We start from the raw sequence: 22,803 nt of genomic DNA, 5'->3' as shown, positions 1-22,803 counted from the left end.
CATAACATTATTCAAATGTTTGACACAAAAAATCCATCAAATGTAAGTGAAAAATAAACAACATGCAATGTGACAACAAATAACTTAAAATTGAAAATATAACCTAAATTCAAAATTCAAAAGAAAAAGTTTAACATAATACTCTTATGTCAAATTCCAACATTACATAAGTAAATTACAATATAACTTAAATAAATAATTCAAAAGAAAGAAAAAATATGAGTCTATAACCTCATTCACAACGAAATTCTACTTTAATAACGTCACTCTTTATATGCCAAGTTTGTTAATGACTCATTCTTTCCACTATTAAGAGGTGCGGTTTCAAAAATTAAAATAATCACACGGTTATGCTAAAATGAATAAAATAAAAAAAATACGAACAATTACATGGAACCACAAGAAGTAAAGGTTGGGAATGAGAAGAAAGGAAATGAAAAATAAATAATATAAAAAGAAAAATACATTTTAAAAAATAAAAATAATTCAAAAGTAAAAATAAAAAAGAAATTAAAATAATAGACATAAAAAAATTATAAATCAAAAGAAATTACAATAATAGAAATAAAAAATAAATCAATAATAAAAAGAAATTAAAAAAAACAAAAAAAAAAACTAAAAAGTAACCTTGTAATTACAGGGTGTAATTTCACCCAATTCTCAATCCCCCTTTGAGAATTGGAGAGTGTAATTACACCCTCTCAATTACACCCAATTCCTACCTAACTGTGTAATTACTTGTTACTTGATCAAATAAACAGGCCAAATTGCGTAATTACGCCAATTCTAATTACCTGGGTGGCTTTCCAAACAGGCCCTAAGGTGATTAGGCCTGATTTATTGACGTTGTCATTTCACCAAAAGCATGAACTCCAAAAAATAATAATTTCAAGTGGGGTCTCGAAAACTTCAAACCATGAAACGTGACAGATACATATATACATACGGTAAGCCCTATTCCCTACCAAAACAAATAAAAAAGCTAATTGCACCAACGAATTAATTAAGAGGGTTTAAAATATGAAGAAAGCAATGGGATTCAATATATATATATATATAAAATGAACCTTAAATATGGTGTCATTTTTTCGATAAAGGGAATTCAAATGAACCCCGGTACCCTAACTTCGACCATGAATTAAGGGGTTAATTTTATATGTTAGTGCATTGATACTTATATTATTAATGACATTTAACTTGTTATGGTATATCAATTTTATTTTTATCATGGTACAAATTATTTATATTCCCTGGTTTTTTAGTATCGATACTATGATGTACAATTACCTTATAAATTTTATATTATTAATGACATTTAACTTGTTATGGTATATCAATTTTATTTTTATCATGCTACAAATTATTTATATTCCCTGGTTTCTTAGTATCGATACTATGATGTACAATTATCTTATAAATTTTATGCTTTGTCAGTGCATAAAACTTTAAACTGTCAAAGAAATAGTTTCACTTATTTGGGAGCCAAGAAAATCAATGAAAAGGAAAACCAACCCCCTACTCCCATTCCCCCTCCCACCCAAAAGAAAGAAAAAAAAAAAAAAAAAGTTTCTTCCAACATCTTCCACACTGTCACCCCCAACACTATATATAATGCCTCTAACCTTGTCCATGCACTTCAAACACAAAATACATACCCTTCTTTAAAAGTTTCAAAACCAATATCCAGACACCATAATGAAAACTTCAACTCGTATATTTTCTTTCTTTCTGATGATCAGTTCCTTGGTGGTGGTGGTTTTGGCCGGAAGATTCGATCAAGAATTCGATATTACCTGGGGCTATGACCGGGTGAAGATACTGGAGAACGGGCAACTTCTTACTCTTTCCCTCGATAAAATTTCTGGCTCTGGATTTAAGTCAAAAAAACAGTACATGTTTGGAAAGATCGACATGAAGATCAAACTTGTCCCCGGCAATTCTGCAGGCACTGCTACTACATACTATGTAAGTTAATATAATCATGCGTAATAAATACATATAATAGCTCATGATCTGATACTTATATCAACAAAATACTTTTGATGCAATAAACTTTTGAGTTCTAAGATTTTAATTGATCGATTTTGGATCATTGTTTCTTATGCCACTAATTAGCTTATATGGGATGTACGTGCGGCACGGGATGCACGTGTGATGCTCATCTTATTAAATACACTTGAGATCTCTTATTTAGATTTGACTTTAGGTCACCAATTCTATTGAGCCGCCTCTATTACTAGCTAATTCATATTTTTCATGGACGGTAACCATTAGTTGGATTTTAAGTAATGTAATGGTGTGGAGTTTGATTTACATTGATACTCCTCCATTTCAAAATAAGTATCTCTTTCACACCCCTTAAGAAATTGCTCACTCCTAGAAAATTAAGAGTGTTTTTACCAACTTACCCCTAATTAATGCTTAGAAAAAAAAAAGTTATTCAATGATTCTTGATAATAAATAAGGGTAAGTTTGGAAGAATAGAATTTTTTTTTTTTTGAAATCCTAAAGTGTCACTTATTTTGGAACAAAATAAAAAGCCTAAAAGGACGCTTATTTTGGAATGGAGGGAGTAGTTTATAGATTTAAACTTATTAGGGGTGTACAAAAACCGTAAACCGACCTCCATTTCCGAATTAACCGAGAAAAAAATCCGACTAGTGGTTTGGTTTGACTTGGTTTGGTGTTGGAAAAAAAAACACGACCATAATTTTTGGTTTGGTTTTAACTAAAAAAAGTCAAACCGAACCAAACCAACCCGACATTACATGTATTCAATTTTTAAAATATTTTATACATAAAAATATTTATTTGTAAAGTAATTTATAAATATTTTTTAAATTTTTTCGTAATTTTTTATCTATTATCATATTATTCAAGCTTGAACTTAAAATTTTGAATGTCAATAAGTTTTATATCCTATGGATGTTACAAATAAAGTCCAAACCAAAACCAACTCAACACTAATCCTAACAAAAGAAATTCAATTTACCACTAGAAATGAAATAATGTTGGATATCTATTCTTTAGTTTTGCATAATTGATTTAGAGAGTAAAAATACATAACTTAAGTTTTTTTTCTTTGTCATATAATTAATACTTATTTTAGCATGACTTAGTATTTTTAGATTATGGTCATTTTCTATTATGGCTTGTTAATTAGCAATATTTATTTTAACCGATTATATTAGCTTTTGTTGAATATTTTAATACAATGTCCTCAACATTTTGTGTTATTTTCTTAAGAAACACCTTAATTATATAATTGTATCTTACTAGGAAAAAAATATTTAAAGTAAAAGTTATATGTTTTGTATCAAGACTTTCCGGAAAAAAAAACGAAAAATTCAAAAATAAAAACCCGAACAACTAAAAGGACGCTTATTTTGGTTTGGTTTGGTGTATAAATTTTAAAACGACGCAATTGGTTTGGTTTGGTGTTTAAAAAATAGATTTAAACTTATTATAATATGAATTTAAGTTATATGCACTAACACTATACATTTTAGACATGACAACAATAATTTAAACTATTAGAACCTAGCACTCCCCCTATCTCAAATTATGTGAAGCAATTCGAAGTATAAGGATCAAAAATACTTAATTTTGACTATTAATTCGTACGTAGATTCTTTAAATATTATAAAATAAAATTTTATATATTTGAGAACTATATCAATCGTATTTATAATTTGTCTCAATGGTGAATGAAAAATGCAGTTATCTTCATTGGGACCAACTCATGACGAGATTGACTTTGAGTTTCTTGGCAATGTAAGTGGAGAGCCATATATTCTTCATACAAATGTGTACACACATGGCAAGGGAGATAAGGAGCAACAGTTTTATCTTTGGTTTGACCCCACTAAGGATTTCCACACCTACTCTATTCTTTGGAATCCTCGAAGCATCATGTAAGCATACTTTTTATTTGTTTTTGCTCCCAAGAGATATAAGAATCAATTACTAATCTTGCGTGAACCAATTATAGGCCTCAAGTGTACTGAATAAAATGTGCGTCACACCTTTTCTTGATACATTAATTCCATTTTCTTGCATGTTTGATGCATGTATCCCATTTTTCGTGATGTTTGTTATTTTTACCATGCTTGAACATTAATGCCCATAAAATACTTGTTAAAATATTAAAAGTTTCATGTAATTTTATTTGGATCAATTATGCTTTTCCTCTCCCTAGCTATCATTAACCTATCTTGATTATTCAATATCATAAATTTTTTAAGATGGGAGATCACCACGAGTAACACAAACTTTAAAATTTTTAATTAGGGGTGGATATTAGATGAGTTCCCTCCAGCATTAATAAGAGGTTTTGGCCGGGTTCAAGCCCTTCGAATGAAAAAAATCATGATAAATGGTGTTTTTTCCTTAGATGGGCCGTACGTGTCACCAATCTAGATTAGTTGATGGATTTGGAAAACCAGATAGTTATACAAAAAACACTTTCAGATTAAATGGTAAATAGTAGTATTACCTAAATTAAATGTTTTATTATTCTATGTATTGCTATACTTATATGTACAATAAATTATGAAAAAAAAAAAATAAAGTTAAGCAACTAAAATGACTATATTAAAACTAATTAGTAAGAAAGGGATTTAGAAAATTTTACTTTAATAGTGCAATTTTTTCTGATTAGACGCATGCCTGCTAATTACTCATCTTGTTCTAATTTTTTTTTCCTTCAAATTTATACTAGATTTTCAGTAGACGGGACACCAATTAGGCAATTCAAGAATCTTGAAGCTATTAATGGAATACCTTATCCAAAGAACCAACCAATGTGGTTATACTCTAGCCTATGGAATGCTGAGGGTTGGGCAACAAGGGGAGGACTTGTGAAGACTGATTGGAGCAAAGCTCCTTTCATTGCTTCTTACAGAAACTTCAATGCCCAAACATGTGTTTCTTCTTCTTCTTGCTCCAATAATTCCACAACCAATTCTTGGATAAATGAATCTTTGGATAACTCTGGCCAAGCAAGGATTAAATGGGTGCAAAAGAACTACATGGTTTACAACTATTGCACTGATACTAAACGTTTTCCTCAAGGATTTCCCCTTGAATGCTCTCTAAATTAATGCCAAAAAATTTAGTTATCGTGCTATAATTCTTTTTTCGTCATTGTGTGACACGGTGGTTAATTACGGATTTCAGCTATTGAAACGGTCTCTTATAGAAACATTAAATAAGGTAGAATGCAATAGACAATGTGGTCTAGCCATTCTTAGGCGACCTTGTGAATGCATAAGCTTGGTGCATTGGACTGTCCTTTGAGGTGTAGATGCAGTGTGATGTATGAAATTCAGAGTCAGTCGTACCTGTTTGTACACCAAAACAACAATATTATTCAAGCCTGAAAGTTTTGAAAGTGTATTAAAAAAATAAACTTTTGTGTTGTGCATCATGTGCGTCACACATGCATTTAGTGCGTCGCCCGTGCATTTCGTGATAATTTATAAAGTACTTAAATGTTTCACGTGTGCGATTAGGTCCCTAAAAATACATATGCAAAGGATGTCACCCCAATCAGCATTTTCTGTTAACAGATAAGTTGCGAGCTGCACCAGAGGAAGAACAAATAGTAATCATCCAAAAAGTCCAAACAGGTTAAATAGATTCTTATCTTCCATTAATTTGGATGGGTTTGCGGTTAAGCCGATTTTTCAATAATAAAAGCAGGACAATTTTCTTTAATGTCTCATGTCTGTCTCTCAATAAAATGATAAGTATCCACTTCATCATTATTAATATCTCCTAACCACTGCCAGTCTCCATGAAAGCAACACCAAAGCTGAAGATTAATATTTCCACTTGGTCACGGCCTTCTTCATGTAGTGTAGTTATAATTATATATGATTTTTTAACCATTGATGAATTCATCATGCAAGAAGAGTTGACAACTTCAATAATTACCGTCTTTACATTTTTTGTACTAAAGAAGTATCCCTTTTAGTTTGTTCAACCATACAGTCTTAGCTTAATATCCACTGGACTCTTCTAATCCAAATTCACAATGGTTAAAGGGCATGTTTGGCCATGGATAATTTTCACTTTTTACCAAAATTTTATTCATGTTTGGATATAAAATTGTTACAACTTTTCGATTTTCAATTCTTTTAATTTACCGAGAGTTGGCAATTGGAAACTCAGTCTTAATATATCCACACTTCATTTTTTATTTGTTTTCTTCTGAATAATAAAATATAGTGTTCTAAGGGACTTCTTGGTGGTTGGATGGATGGCCACACATATACTCTCAATGTGAAGGTCCAAATTTTTCGTTGGGGATTTCCGGGAAAAAAGTCCCAAGTCCCAACCTTTAATTGTAAGTGGAGAGTTGTTAATTATCCATTAAAAGAATAAAAATAGAATTTGAATAAAATTATTTCATACATTCTAGTAAAAATAATAGGGAAAACATCATTAATTGTCCACAAAATACAAAATCTTTACCCGCTTATGTCCCCTCCCAAACTATTATCGCTTCTATCAGTGGCGGACCCAGGATTCAGTGGTCTTGGGTGCTCACCTTAAAATCGACAAAAAATAAATTGCTTTGAGTAGGGTTCAAATTTGGCTACTAAAGCTTACAACCTTTTAACCAGAGCACCAAGATCTTTTATTGCCTCATGGGTGCGATTTATTATTTTATATCAAAACTTCAATATTTTCTATATGTCTACGTAGAGTATCCGCCACAGTTAATGGGTACTCGAGCACCAAAACTTAACACATGGGTCCGCCCCTGGCTTCTACCCTCACTAGCATGAAATATTTACCCGACATACCCCTCGGCCAAACCCTTTCCTCTCCGTGATACCATCGCAGTGTATTTATATATCATGATGGTATCATGGAGGACTAAGAGAAGGACTGAAACAGCCCTCCATGATACCATCTCAGTATATTTATGTACCATGAGTAGTACCATGGTCATGAGTAGTGTCTCAAGTGTGTCATTTTTAATAAATGAACATTGATCATTCATAATATCGTCTCGGTATATTTATATACCATCTATATCTATATATAATATAAAGTTAGGCATAGACAAGGTGATGTGGCACCTCTCTATGGCCTCCATTCCTATTTATCTTTTTTCTCCTTTTTTTGACAATTTCTCTAACTTTTCTATTTTTTATTATTAAAAAAAAAGTGTCAATTACTACTCCTTCATTTACTTCATATTCTTTAATGTAAAAATTTAGTGATCTTTATTTCCATACTCCCACAACTTTTGGAAGTGCAAAAGTCCTCATAATGTTTGTTATTTCATTTATCATTACATCATTATAAGTGCTGCATTCTGCAGATAAAAGGTTGCCATCTTCGATTCTGTTAATGTGTCTTTTTTTTTTTTTTTTAATCTGCGTTAGTTTCATGATAGTAGGTTGTTTCCAGGTTTTATGTGTTGCATTGCATGATGCTTTCCTCTATTTTTATATGTTAAGTTCTTATATTTTCTTATTTTTATGATGCTTTCTCTCTTTAGTTTTTGCCATTGCTGCGGTTGTTTTTTTTAAAAGGTAATGTCATGAATCTGATATATCTTTGGTTTATTGTAGTCTCAGGTGACTATAGTAGTTGCGGAAGTTCACATTCATTATGATGCTTATGAATCAAAAGACATATACGTACCGAGAACGAAAGGCAGGTATAACTTCTTCTTTTTTGTTGGTTTCTTTGTGATCTTTTTTATTAATTTCTTGCATAGCCCTGCAAGTAATCTTCTATATATTATATAAAGCTAGGCTTTGAAGAGGTGATACATCTCTATGGCCGAGAAGATCATGCATCTTTTTCCATTTTAAAATTAATGTGTTGTATATTAAAAAATTCAAAACCACTCTTTAATTACGTTAGTTATATCTCTTAATTTTCTTAATTACACTTTTTTCTCTTCGTCTATCATCTAACTGGTGGAAACGTCTATCATCTAACTGGTGGAAAATATTGTTTAAGATTTTCTGGGATTATAAAGGTTATATTTATTAATAATAAAAAAAGGGGGAGATTCACACTCTTTTTCATGAAAAAAATGAAACACAAACTACCCATTAAAGCTCCTGTCTGTTTGCTTTCCATATGAGATACAAACTTGATTTTATAGATCTTTGATCTTCGTTTCAAACCATTCACCTCCCCCATTCAATAAATTTTGTAGCTTGGTATAGGCTCAAAGTAGGAATGAGGGGAGACTGTTAATTAAACTTCGAAGCATATGTGTAGATATAATTTTAGGAGTATGAGAGTTATTTATAGTATATATGATTTGTATAAATTTGGTCTTATTTCAAAAAATGATCTTAATTTTCCTCATTTTTCTTTTATCCTATTGGTATTATAAATGTTATCTTTGATGTCCTTACTAAAATGTTCTTCATATACATAATTATGAATTTTATAAAAGGGAAGAGGAGATTTTGAAATTGCATTACAACTTTCACTATAAACATAATTACGAGGAGGAGGAGGAGATCAATTTTAGTTTGGTCATAAGCAGTAGCATTCAAATTAGTAACGGATTTGTTTCATTTCTCCAACTGTTAAAAGTAATTACTATACAATTATGGGTATTGAATTATATTATACGATTATGAGTATTAAATTGTAATGTAATTTGTCATTTATCCTTTGTCCCTTTCAATTCTTTACCTTATCCCAAAACCAAATTCCAATTCAGCTTTATATATATTGCGGTCACTTGATTTATCTGAACTACATTTTGATGAGTTTCCAAATTATTTTTGTCTTAACAATATTCTTACTACCTATTATTAAGATATTAAATATTTCAAGAAATGTACCCTCACGGCCTCACCTATACATATCAAAATAAATGTATGCATGTAAATAAAATTAAATATTAGATCAAGGTGATGATATCATAAATATCTCCGTATCAACTTCTATTAGGTGGTGAACAAGTTTGGCAAGCTTTTATTTAATGAAATTGATTCACTGTTAATTTATAATTTGTATATACTTTTTACTTTCATTTCATTTTGTTGTTGTTTTTTGGTACGTATTTAACAAGATATTGGTCATATACGGTGTGTTGCGTGGTGTCAAAACATTTTTCTCATCTTTCTTGTCACTGTGTGAATAATATGGCTTGTGTCGGATTAGTATAGGGAGATCACGTGGGTCATGACACTTTTGTAAAATTAATTATTATTTTGAACTCTTTTATCATTTTACCCAATTAAAAGAATAATGTTTTTAATTCTTTCTCTTCACTATTTAAGATGTATACTATGTAACTCAAGATTAGATCGGAAGAGGTAAAAAGATTTATTCGCCTCTTTAACGTTTTTGCACGGTAATTGCAAAAAGAAAAAAAGAAAAAAAACATACGACTATACGAGCACTCTTGGAGACAGCATACTTATAGAGGAGGGGTAAGGTGGGAATAGGAAGAAAAAGGAACCAAAATTAGTGAATTGGAAACGAAAGAAAAAGATAAACAGTCAAAGAAAAAATTTACAAGGAAAACCAATAGGGAAAGAGTATATGACTTGAATGTAATCCTCTTTCTTTACTTTTCATTTCATATTTATTTTATTTAAAAGATCTAGAAAATATTTTTTTACTAATATTTAGATTAAAAGAAAAAGACCAAAGGATTTACTACGAAAATAGAAATGAAATGTATTAAAGAATATATATTTTGGCTTATTAGTTGAGAATAAATTCTCTCTCATTTGTTCGATGTTAAATTTATTAAGTTTGGTTTTGTTTTATCATTTGGTATCAATCTTGATAATATAGTTCGAACAGTTGATAATATTACAATTGGAGAACAAAGAGAATATGACATTGATCAGAGAGTAAAGATTATTTTCTTAGTTAGAAAATTTATAATTTCCTTTAATCACTGCGCGAAGCGCGGGCCAATTCTCTAGTGATGGTATCATGGAGGACTAAGAGAAGGACTGAAGCATCTTTCATGATACCATCTCAGTATATTTATAGACCATGATGGTATCATGGAGGACTAAGAGAAGGACCGAAGCATCTTTCATGATACCATCTCAGTATATTTATATACCATGTTGGTATCATAACTAGGGGGCATCTCGGGTAAATATTTTTAATTTTTCTGGGGGTACAAAAGTAATGATGATATGGATGGGTAATTTTTTATTTGAGGGGGCATGCTTGATCTTTCCCCAAAATTATATCCACCCACGGTCTAGTAAAGATAAGTAGTCCTAAATGTATTACATGCTTAGATATATACATTTAAATGGTAAAATTGCAACTGAAAAACTAAACTTATAGGGATAACCGCGTTTTTAGTCCCCGAGTTATTCAGTCCCTGTGTTATCCGACTGAATTAACCTTCAATTAAGCAATACGAGCTATTTTGATCTAATAACTGACGAAACTGATTAAACCAAACTGACTATTAATTGAATATAGCAGACCCATGTTGAACATATTTGAATATATCTATTAATTTGTTTGTTAAATGAAATGATGAGCGTTAATTCTTTGGCTGCAAACTTCATTGATTGTCTATGTAAATGTTTGTGTTAAACCAAAGCACATTTAGTTGTTAGCTTTTCAATTGGAGCCAAATGTTTGGGAAAATGCAGTAGTATTTCTTATTGTTGAATTGTCAAGTCATTAACCTTACTAACAATCAACAGACATTTTCGTTTAATGAGTTCTGTTAGTTATTGGATGAAAATAGCCCATATTGCTTAATTGAAGATTAAAATTGTTCAGTCGGATAATACATGGACTAAAACTGCAATATAACATAACTCAAGGACTAAAAAATGTGTTGCCCCAAACTTATAATATAATGTGAAGTTATAAGATCAGAGGATCACACCATGAACGAGGGCACGACTATTGGAAATGGCTTTGAGAATCAGTAGTTTATATTTATATATATATATATATATATATATATATATATATATATATATATATATATTTATATATATATATAAAATAAAAGCATGAATAATTTTCGCTTAATGTTGAATGACGAAAATATCCTTTAAATGTTTATCGACTTTTATGCCCTTAATTATTTACATTAAGTTTTATAATAACTAATAAGTAAAGGACACAATTGAAAATGCACATTAGGATAAAGAGTTTGTATTGGTAAAGGAATTTAACTGCACGTGGAAGAAGTAGATACTAGAATTACAATGGAACAATTGCTTATTGTGTAAGAGATAGTGATGAGTAACGATTGGTGAAGTAAATTTTTATTGGATTTTGATTCTACTTGAAAGTCATGCAATTTGATTTCATTCAGAAAACTCAACGCCAATAACTTTTATAAATAGAACAATAACGCCTAAAACAAACTCCTCGCGGTCTCAATTACCTTGCCAGTGTTTGTTAGAAAATTGATATATGTTTTTTTAGCTTCAAGATTCAAGAAAATTGATATCTTTTCTTGCACTTCTTTGCTCTTTTTCTTTTTCAATCTTTAAATAATGTGTGTGTGTTTTTTTTTTGCCTTTGTCTTAGAAAGTTTAATTCTCTGTTTTTTTTTGCTTTCCAATCTTATTTAAGGTGTATTTCTAATTTTTTATGTAACGACCCGTTTGGTCGTTATAGTCTTTTCGGCATTTCCGCTTCTTTCCGAGCTTGGTTAGCCCATTTTGACCCGAGGGGACCATTGCCACGCTTTCCGAGGTGTCTAGATTTGATTCGGGTCACTTGTTGTGAAATTGGGCTTTAAGCGAAAAATAGTTGACTCAAAAGTTGACTTTTGGGTAAACGGACCTTTTTGGGAAATCCGTCGATTCCGAGAGTTCCGGATGGTCGTTTAGAATTTGTGTTTATATCTGGTTCGGTTCCCAATGCACTCAGATGCATTTTGGGACTTGGGTTAGGAAATTGGAATTGAGGTATAGGGGGTTGACTAGGTCAACGAGACCTCCGTTGGAAATTTCAAGGCCACGAGTGCATTCGTAGCGTGTTTTTATGTGGGTCCGTGCATGTGGTTTGTGAGCAGATGACCCCGGGAGTTGGTCGGGATTTTGATTGAGACTTAAAAAATTATTTGGGAATGCACCGGTGTCCGCCGCGACACCCGTCAAAGAAGACCGGCCGGCTGTTGCGGGATGGTCGGGGCGGCGGCCAAGTGTTTTTCGCCGACGGTCCCGACAGCCAGGGAAGGCGGGCGGTGACGGGGCATGACGCCGCGACGTCGAACGTTATTTCATTAAGTGTGTATCAAAAAGCACTTAGTCTATCATTTATTCCCATTACGAAAATTGAGCTCTTGGTGACTGTTTTAGAAGAATCTTGGAGAAAACTCTTGGTGGTAAGTCTTGCTAACCTCGTACTAATTCCTTGTTCCTAATCATCATAGATTCCTCTTTCTTTATTAGTTCCTTAGTAATGGAAGATAAAAGTGGATTTAATGAATATTCTACTTAGGCTTTTAAATGATGAAATTAATTGGGTTTATGCTAGATTATGTGTATCTAGAGATGTTAATCATATATCTTCCATTATTAGTGTTGAAATCCTTGAATCAAAGAGTTAGAGTTTATACCTAAAATTGGGGGTTTTGCTTGAAATTCGAAATTAGGTGAATCCTTGAGTTAATTTAGCAATTAGTTGTTGGATTTTGATCACTTAGTGCTTAATTTGATATTTTACTTCCGAATTTTCCATTTTGACCTTGTAGGCCCCGTTTTTCCAAATTCTAGGGTTGGTTTTGACCTAGTTTGAATGATAGCAATATAGATATCTTTCTTCATGATTTCTAATCTAAATTTCGAATATGCCTAGACTTCTTTGATCTTGAGGCTCAGCAGAAGGGAAAAGCGAATGAGTGATTATTGGTGTTTGTTATTCGGCCATCCAGGTAGGTTATGGCTTACCCTTGGTGAGACTTCGTATAGCGAAGCATATATTTAGATTATATTGTCGGAGAAAGCATGTAAACCTTTGGGTATGAAGTTGGGTTGGATATTGCCTTAGGTTGGGCCCTGTTGTGTGATTGGGGCTAGCCACCCCATTGTGTTGTGACTTGATTGTCTTATTGTGTTGGTTTGATGCCACGTGTTGTTAGTAGATATTGGGAACTGTTGTTCCATCTTGCTTGTGATATTGTAGTATTTCTCGAGTGGATGTTGATACGAGGATAGAGTTCTATATGACTTGTGTAGTCTTTTATGATATTGTTGGCGTACCCATGTTGGTACTTGTGACACTGATATATTGTTGGCGTACCCATGTTGGTACTTGTGACATTGATATGTTGTTGGCGTACCTATGTTGGTACTTGTGATATTGATCTGATTCTTGATGTTGGCACATGCATTGCACACATTCTCATGATATACTGTTGATACATTGTTGGTACTTGATGAAACACTGTGATGAGCTGGCTCAATTATTAAATGAGAGTCCGATATCCGATGTTAGTCTTGGAATCATGGATTGAGTGAGTGTATAGATTCCGCGGGTCCCCCAGGGTGGTGCCGATGAGAACCCCCCGTGGGCAAACATTCGGGGTCTCGTCTGTCTGTTGGGCAAAGATCCGGGACGAGTGGCACTTAATCTTCGAGAGTCAACTTCGGTTGTGCTACCGAGATGTGGAGGTATTCCGTCCGGAGTACATGTGTACACAGCATTGCATGGCATTGAATTTCCATTCATACATTATTGCATTGCATTGCATTGCATCGTGGCTTATATTGAGATGGTTTGGTGCTTTACTCGAGATGTTGGTTCTGGATTGGATTTATTGAGACTTGGCACATTTGGGTTTAGATACTCTACTTAAGCGATGATGTGTACTTGTTTTCGATAATATTTGACTTATACTTGTTGATCTATCTGCCTATCTTGCTTTATTGTCTGGATGATGTTAACTATACTTAGTCGGTCTATGATACCTATCAGTATTGTGATTTTGTACTGATCTGCACTTGCTGCATTCTTTTATGAATGCAGAGTTCCAGGTTGGGTCTTCTTTCGTCTCCCGTGGCTGATAGTCGCCATCAGCCTAGCATCGAGTTTCCAGGGTGAGCACGAGTCCTCCTCTGCCTTGAAGACTCCTCTTATTATGTCTTACTTTTCTATTATGAGACATAGACAGTATTGATGTATATTTATATTCCAAACTTGTATATTTTCACTTATGTGTATTTATATTCCATTTCCTTATTACTTGTATATTTTCACTTAGATGCTCTTGTATGGCTTTATTTCCATTGGACGAGGGTTCCCGAGGGAAAGGTATTTCCTTATTTCCGTATTATTCTATTATATATTATTGTAATACTTACGTGATTATTCTCTCCCGCTTGATTGATTATTTATTTATGTCTTTATTTCCATTGGATTGAGGGTTCGTTACCAAGGTGTGGAGTCGCGATTAGACTCAATTGCTGTGTGGAGCCGCGATTAGACTCGTTTATTGAGAGAGTTCATGAGAAATGGGAAAATAGTTCAGAGGGTTACAGGGTCTCCAGGTTTTAGCGTTAGGTTGCTCGAAAGTGACAAAGTGCAATTATGGCTTAACAATAGTGGGTTGCTCGATGATATGATCGGGTTGACTTCAGTTTCGTCACGGCTTTATGATGGTGTGCGTGACACTAGTGAACCAATGGCGGTCGACGATTTAGCAATGGTAGAGTATTAGACTTCAGTATGTGAGAACAAGAGTAAGTTCAGTGATGACCAACGAATGTGGGCAAACGTATTGTAATCGCGGGTAATAAAGAAAATAAGTTGACAATAAAGACATAAAGGAATCTTTTGTGCAAGTGCGTAGCGAAGTAAGACTTCATAGACTATCTTGGATATGAGTACTTTTGTGATATTGGGAAAGGAAAAATTGGTATCTGACATAGTTGTCAGGATAAGGTTGCAATTAATGCTAGGGTGAATTTCATGTTTGGTTGTGAAAGGTAAAAGGGGTTCGGCATGGCAGAATGGTACCGATGGAGGTGGTTGTCTGAGTTATGGTCATTATAGAGTATTGAATCTTGTGGGAAGTTACTGGTTGCCACACTTCGATCTGAGGAGAAGAATTGATATTGTTTATGGTTCATTCGGCTCAGAGGGATGATTAGTTTAGAGGATCGAGTGGATTTAAGTGTTGTTGGTTGATAGTGATAGAGTGATTTGAGATGGAATACGAGAACTGAAGGGTTACAATGAGGCATCTTGGTATTGGGTTCAGGAGATTGAGGTTTGTAAGACTTGAGGTAAGGTAACATGAGTACGTGAGTTGTGTTTGACTGCTGGGGCATTATATCATGATGTATAGTAAAAAAGTGACCGATGAGGTTGATCGGGATCTGCGAGGTTAAGGGCAGCAAGAAAATCGTGGGAACAAGAGTTATGATATGAGAGCTTGGTTGCTATTGTATAGTGCAGAGTGGGCTTGAGAGTTTATGGATGAGTTGGTATGTTTGGTTATGTCATAGTCTATTAGAGATTAGTGGTGGACTAAGGTTGGGAACCTTGTATTCATCGTGTAAAGATTGACTAAACCCCGTTATTAGTGGTGTTATTACGCGGCATATGTGATTGAATAAAAAGGATAGTCGTGCCAGTGTTTAGAGGTGTTCAGATTCGATAATTGAGGTAAGAGGTGATTTTCGAGGACTAGTAACGTTAAGGATTTGAGTAAGGGATTAGTGAACATCAATACTTTAAATGGTAGATCGATGATATGTTAACTAAGTTGAGTTCGGGATAATATTTCGAAAATTGAGTAAGGCAATTCGGGAAAGGACGCGTCAGTGAAATACATAAGGATATTAATGATACTGTTGTGTGATACGCCGGATTTAGAGAGTGTTCAGTTCAGAGTGGTAAGCGTTAAGGAAATGTTAATGTGTAGAGTGTGTGGTATGATCCTATCTCCCGGATTGATTCGGCTAGCTTGTAGAACTTATGATTATGCGATATTCGATTGAGTAGATTCGGGGATTGACTACGATATTGATGATTGTGAATTGGTTAGAAATTGGGAAATTGATGAGTAAAAAAAAAAAGAATAGTTGATTGTGGATCAATAAGAAAAAGGTACATCTTGGGAATTTCTTGGGTTAGTATGGATTGTGGTGTCGTTTTCTTGCATATTCCACTTGAGATGTGATTGTTGCATGAGCGTAAGAAGGAAATCTATAGGAATGGACTATGTGGTATGACAAAGTTCCGTGAGGTTCGTGATTAGCGACTAGTAAGAGGCAAAATTCAGTGAACCAACGTCTTAAGATTTATAAGAAGTGGCGTGGTGGTACACCGTTGGAAAAGTTAGTAACATTCTACAGTGAACGAGTCAGTGTGCTTTAAGAGAAAGGATCATGGAATGCCTATTATGTGATGCTGGAGTATATTTTCGAGGTAAGACGCTACTTGTGGTAATACAGTATAATTGCAAGTAATATTGACAGGACAGTTTGGGTAAGAGCTTTTGGTTATTAGAGATATAGGGGTAATTGAGTGAGATTTCGAGCGGTAGTGTAAGATTGGATACTTTCGGAGAATTTACGGGCATATCGAGGTGGTACTATGAGGATTTGATGGTTATATAATTACTATATGAGGCCTCAGTTTTTGCGTCGAAAAGTTCGGGTTTGTATCGGAATTGAGTATCGGGTAAAGGTTGAGAAATGTGAAGATTGAAAGCGTAAGGTATAGCTCTTCGATACTAAGTTGATAACTTGGATAGGACTCAAAATGTGGAGTCGAAAGCGATAGACAGGATTTGTTATGCGTGGTATGGCTGTGATTAGTTTCGAAATTCGGAGTCGGTTCTAATGACTATTGGTAATATTTGAGAGTTGTGCATTCATTTAGGGTCTGCACGGTTCGAGTTAAGCGTAATGGTCTATGGTTATATTTGCAGAAAGATATTTAAAGATTCGATGCATTTCAGCTCAGATTCGGGGTATGACAGGTTTACCGAGCCTTGTTAGTGTTTCCTAGTGGATTTGATGATATTTTCGAGAACGATTCGTGGATAGAATAATGGATTGCAATGAGCTTAGCTCGGAGTACTTTATAGTGATCGGTTGTAGCTTGAGGAGGAACTGTTGTGCGAGAGATCTTTATAGTGATCAGTTGTTTGCTCGACGAGATAATCAACGGTATAGTTCCTGCATTGTGATTTGAAGGTTTAAGAAGATTTGGAACTGGCTAAGTTGGCTGCCGGTAAGACCTATTTTTGATGGAATTGCATAGAGATCGCAGATGAATCAAGGATTCTTTCTAGCGAGAGTAAGTTATGAGTTCACAATTTTGGTATGTGTCTTTATATGATCCTAAGAAATCGCGGTGCGAGTAATCGCTTTAGATGATATAGGAGAAGGAGTTAGCAGAATCAGAGTATTTTATCGGTTCAGAATGGGCTATGGTTTGTGAGCAGGTTTCAGAGGGTTGCGTTGGTTTGGTAAAGTGTTTGTGGGGCCTATTGATTGCGTTTAGGATTGCGGTGTTATACAATAAGAGAATTCGGATAAAAGCAAATTGTTATTTGAGGATCAGTTATGAAGGAAATTTTAATGCGGATATACGAGAACTGGAGTTTGGGCTAAGTTAGAGAGTTGTGAGTGGTAGAGTGAACGATCAGGTTTTAATGTTACACTCGGCACGGGTGTTTTGCGAATTGGGAAGGAGGGCAAGTGAGCCTGAGGTGTATTGGCCGTTGAGACTACCCGTTGTTGGACCCTTGTTCTATGAGTTAGTTTTTCACCAGATCTGTCATCTGATTTTCCATGGTTCTGTGTTCGAGAAGTGCCGTTCTGGTGGTTTCTGTATCATTCGTTGGGATTCAGTTTTGTTCGATGAGAATCTTTCCTGTAAGGAGAAGTTCGACATGCGTAGCCAATATCTTCAGTTATGGCCGATTCGAGCATTTTTTGGTCCTCTCTCCCTTATCTCTCGAGGACGAGCGATTATTTAATTAGTATCTGATGTAATGAACTGTTTGGTTGTTATAGTCTTTTCGGCATTTTCGCCCTTTTTCAAGCTTGGTTAGCCCATTTTTTATCCGAGGGGACCGTTGACATGCTTCCCGAGGTGTCTAGATTTGATTTGGGCGACTTTTTGTGAAATTGGGCTTTAAGCGAAAAATAGTTGACTCAAAGTTGACTTTTGGGTAAACGGACCTTTCTTAAAAATTCGTCGATTCCGAGAGGTCCGGATGATCGTTTAGAACTTTTGTGTATATCTGGTTTGATTCCCAATGCACTCGGATGCATTTTGGGACTTGGATTGGGAAATTGGAAATGAGGTATCGGGGTTTAACTCGGTCAACGAGACCTCTGTTGGAAATTCTGAGGCCATGAGTGCATTCATAGAGTGTTTTTATGTGGGTATGTGCATGTGGTTTGTGAGCAGATGGCCTCGGGAGTTGGGCGGGATTTCGGTTGAGACTTAAAAAATTATTTGGGAATTTGGTACCTGGTGTCTGCCAGTGCGGCACCAGTGCCGTCCCTATGGCACCGCTGTTGCGGTGGGATGGCCGTTGGTGCTGCCAAGTGTTTTCTTCCCAGACCGCCCCGACGGTCAGGGAAGACGCTGGGGCAGTGACGCCGTGGCGGTATCGGGCCTGTTATTTCATTAAGTGTGTATTAAAAAGCCCTTAGTCTATCATTTATTCCCATTATTGACACCTAATTTTTGACTACCCATAATCTATTTATATCACTCAGAGTCCCTGGATGATAAATAAAATGAGCTGGGCATCTTGAAAGATTTAAATGATTTTTATAAATTGTTCCAGTCAATATTTCACTCCTTTAAATTGATAAAAGGGGATTTTCATGGCATCATAAATTTATTTGTAAATTAATGAGTACTTTTATAATATTTTATGAGATGTTTGTCAAATTTAATTAAAAAAAATGGAGAGAGAGAGAGAGAGAGAAAAAGGGTCATTTATTTAATTGTTTAAAATTGTCAAGAAATCAAAATGCTTTACTCTTTTTAATCTTTGAAAGTTTGAGTAATTTAAATAATTTGATTAATTAACTATTTAACCCTTTAAATCTCTAATATAATTGCATGATTTGTTAAAAACAAAATATATGCATAATTTCCCATAAATATTTTAATTAGGATAATTAATTAATTAAATGATAATTATTGCAAATTGATCTTTTTATATATAAATATTTCTCCATGGCCACAATTAAATTAATCAGATCATGATTTAAAGAAATTAGAGTCATTTTTGCAAAATTAGCCTATTAATGCTTTTATTTGAAATAACCAGTTCAATTTAATTTCAAAATTTGCTAATTAGGCCAAACAAGGCCATAATTGAAATGATCATGCTAGGTTAGAATTAATTAAGGCCATGTTCATAATTTTAGGCCCATTAACAATTTGGCCCATTTTTTTAAGCTATTTTAATAAAATGATTATGTCCTAATTTTTCCTATAATTAAAATTTCATCAATTTTTATTTTTTATTTTTTATGTGTACTAGAATATATATATATATATATATATCACACTTGGTGTATACACATATTTATAGGGCCCTTCTCATGTTTTAAATTCGGACCAGGTCCAGCCCAAAACCAGGCTGAGACCCGGCCCAATTCAATTCAACGGATAAGAGGGGGTATACCCCCTCTTTGATTTTCATTTTTTTTCTCTTTTGCAAATAAACCCCACCCCCACCCCGTCTCTCTCTCTTCCACTTGGGTGGAACACTAGCGCCACCTTTGATTTTTCATCATCTCTCTCTGCCAAAAATGGCAAGATCGCAGAGCCCAGCTGATGAATACAACTGTTACATGCTTATTACGGTGAGAGCATTGAATGTTTCACCCGATTTCATATTATTTTTACCCGAATATGGTAATGAATCTTTGTTTTGCTCATTTTTTCGATTTTTCAGTCAAAATCATGACTTTTCTTTTGCTTTTAGTTATGTTGTTTATTATTCTTCGCAAATTCCTATTGGTTCATGGTTGTTGGTTCAGATTGACCCAAGAAGGGTTAGATATGACTGCATGTGTGTTATACCTTTAGACCTTGGACGTTGATTTTTGTTTACTGAGTATTTGGTTTTAGAAAAGGGTTTATCCCACATCATTCATTGTTAGTCTTGGTTGAATTTTTGGGGTTCTATAAATAGAACCCCACTCACAAAAACAAGAGGTAGGGAAAAAAGAAGGGAAAAAAAATAGTGAGATAGAAAAATAGAGGAAACATTTGAAAGTTGAAGAAGTTGGAAAATTTTGATTTTTTCAAAAAGTTCTTAGTAAAGAATTTTAATACCTTGATTGAAAATAATTGGGGTTTTCTCAATTCCAAAGTATTTTCTTGCTTTACTTTGTTTTTACGTGGCTGCGTTGTTGAGGTTGGAAGCACAGAGCTCCCAAATTCATTCTTTTCTTGGCTGCACACACAAAAGGTGGCTTGATTCATTCTTACTTCTTTTTTTTTTTTTTTAATTTGGTTTAGCCTAAGAGTGTTTGCATTAGTTAGATTATTTGTGGTTAAAAGTCTGCTAATGATAGTTCGATTGTTAAAGGATGCCCTATTTAGTTGTGTGTTTAACTTATGGTTTACTTGAGGCAAGCACAGTAGAACCAATGTGAATGTTATGTGGAAACTCATTAGAAAGTAGGCTGTTTGGACTTCCTGTTGGCTTGTTTGTTCATGTGATTCAAATGTTCCATGTCTACTGTGAAGGGGTGTAGTTGAAGTACCTTGAAATTATTTTGTCTTTTCCTTCCTTCTTTAAGTCATGTTAGTTTTTTGAACCAATGTAGTGAAGTTCAATTTATTTTCCTCCACTCAACTCCTACGTGTTGTTTAAAGGAGATGATGCAGTTTACATGTTGGTTTGGATGAACATGAATAGATTACTTGTAATGTGTGCTTGTGTTTATAATTAGAAACCACATCCCTTTTTCTGATCAACCCGTGAACTACACTCTCTTGTAAAGCAAAGTCTTTTATCAAGGTCTTCTTAACCATGAATGTTTCAACTTAACAATTGATTTGGATACAATTTCTGGTGTGTTCCCTTGTTTAAAAAAAAGAAAAAAAGAATACTTAAGCATAAGTTGAATCTGTTTGCTGGTTCTCTGAAGATATAACAGTAGATTATTCCATTTTTCTTTTCTTTCCTTCTTAAATGACCTTACTCACATGGAGTAGAGTAAAGATAGGATTAGCTAACAGTTTGTTGCTTTTATCAATTAATATTCAAACAAAAATGGAATTAGGTTCAGTTTGAGTTAGTGGGATCGGTAGACTGTTAATGGCAATACCTGTGATTATGTTCTCATCTAATGTAGGCTAGAGTGTGTGCTAATTGTCTATGATTTGTAGCAAATCCTAGAACTAATATGATTAAGGTCCTTGAGTGTGAAATCTGTTCTTTCCTTGGTTTGAACAAGGCTTTAGTTTCTTGTCTGAACTTGTTGCTTAAACATATAGTGTTCATAACTTGTTTTGTGTAGTTCATGTCACAAGTCTTTCATCTGAAAATAGTCTGTTCCTGAGTGTTCAGAGTTTGGTAAAAAGGGAAAAATGAAAAAGAAAGGATAAATTTTAGGAACTGTAAGATTAAGTCCTTATTTGAAGATTAATTTGGATTAATGTAATTAGCCTAACTAGTTAGCAAAATGGTTATTAACTTGCAACTTGATTAGTGATCACTTTTGAAATTAAAAGTTATAAAAATGGAAGGAAGTAGTTCTCTAGGAGGAAAGTGTGTTCTACTATCTCTGATCTCTTGTTGTTAGTCCTGTCTTCATTAGTTGTCTTATCTAACTAGTGAAGTAAGTTTGTTATGAATGTAGACTGATATGCCATACACTCTTGCATCTGTATGGATATTCCTTCATGAACAGACCCTAGTTTAATATCCTTCATGAATAGACCCTAGTTTAATAGATGATCGTAAGGGTTCAAATTTAACAAGTTTTAAGTATTAAGAGAAGGGTGAAATGAAGCAGTGTCACGACCTATTTTGCCTAAGCCGTGCGGGCACTTACCTTTTCACCTCGGTAAGCGAACCCTTAACCCAACAATGAATAAATGCATAAACGAATGAAAGTAAGCAACGGAATAGAATAAATACGTAACTCTCTCTCTCTCTCTCTCTATATATATATATATATAAGTGGTAGAAAAGTGCAGAATGATAATAACACCCCCTTAGTCTGAATAATACAAGAGCATCTAACAAGGGAAATAATACAAATCTGGAATACTAATACATAAAGTATCTATGTCTCTGAATAGAATAGGACATAAAGATAGAAAAGTCTTCAAGGCAGCGGACGACCATGCACACCCTGAAAACTTGTAGAGAAAGCTGAAGCGACTATCAGCCACGCGTCACAGAAGTGGAACCAACCTGATACTCTGCATTCATAAAACAATGCGACAAGTGCGGCTCGGACAATCAACGATCGGTAGGCATCATCGGCCGACCAAGCATAACTAACACAACTCAAATAATAAAGCAGATAAGCAGATAAACCAACCAGTATAAGTCAATGTAATCAATTCAAGTATCCATCATCGCCTATGTAAAGCATCTAATGCCAAATGTGCCAAGTCTGAACATTTCTAATTCAAATCACACATCACAAGTACCACACCGAACATCTCAAAAATCAAGTCATAATGCAATGCAGTAGTGTATGAATACAATGCAATGCCATGCAAATGTTGTGTACACATGTACTCCGGACGGAAATATCGACGTCTTGATAGCACAACCCAGTGTGACTCGTGAAGTCTAAGTTCCATCTGTTCCGGATCTTTGCCCAATGGACCGATGGGACCCCAAATCTT

General features: G+C 34.2%; 1 protein-coding gene across 1 annotated transcript; it reads left to right on the top strand.

Moving 5' to 3' along the window:
- The first annotated feature begins 1,650 nt into the window (after positions 1-1,650).
- On the top strand, positions 1,651-5,368 carry LOC132044925 (xyloglucan endotransglucosylase protein 1-like). Its single transcript, XM_059435463.1, has 3 exons — positions 1,651-1,965; positions 3,721-3,914; positions 4,721-5,368. Exons 1-3 carry the CDS (start codon positions 1,696-1,698, stop codon positions 5,100-5,102), a joined length of 846 nt encoding a protein of 281 aa, XP_059291446.1. The 5' UTR covers positions 1,651-1,695; the 3' UTR covers positions 5,103-5,368.
- The last annotated feature ends 17,435 nt before the right edge of the window (positions 5,369-22,803 follow it).

The sequence above is a fragment of the Lycium ferocissimum genome, unplaced genomic scaffold (genome assembly GCF_029784015.1).
Source record: "Lycium ferocissimum isolate CSIRO_LF1 unplaced genomic scaffold, AGI_CSIRO_Lferr_CH_V1 ctg546, whole genome shotgun sequence".
Classification (NCBI taxonomy): domain Eukaryota; kingdom Viridiplantae; phylum Streptophyta; class Magnoliopsida; order Solanales; family Solanaceae; genus Lycium; species Lycium ferocissimum.
Note: the sequence above shows the minus strand (reverse complement) of the source record. Positions and strands in the feature narration are given on the sequence as shown.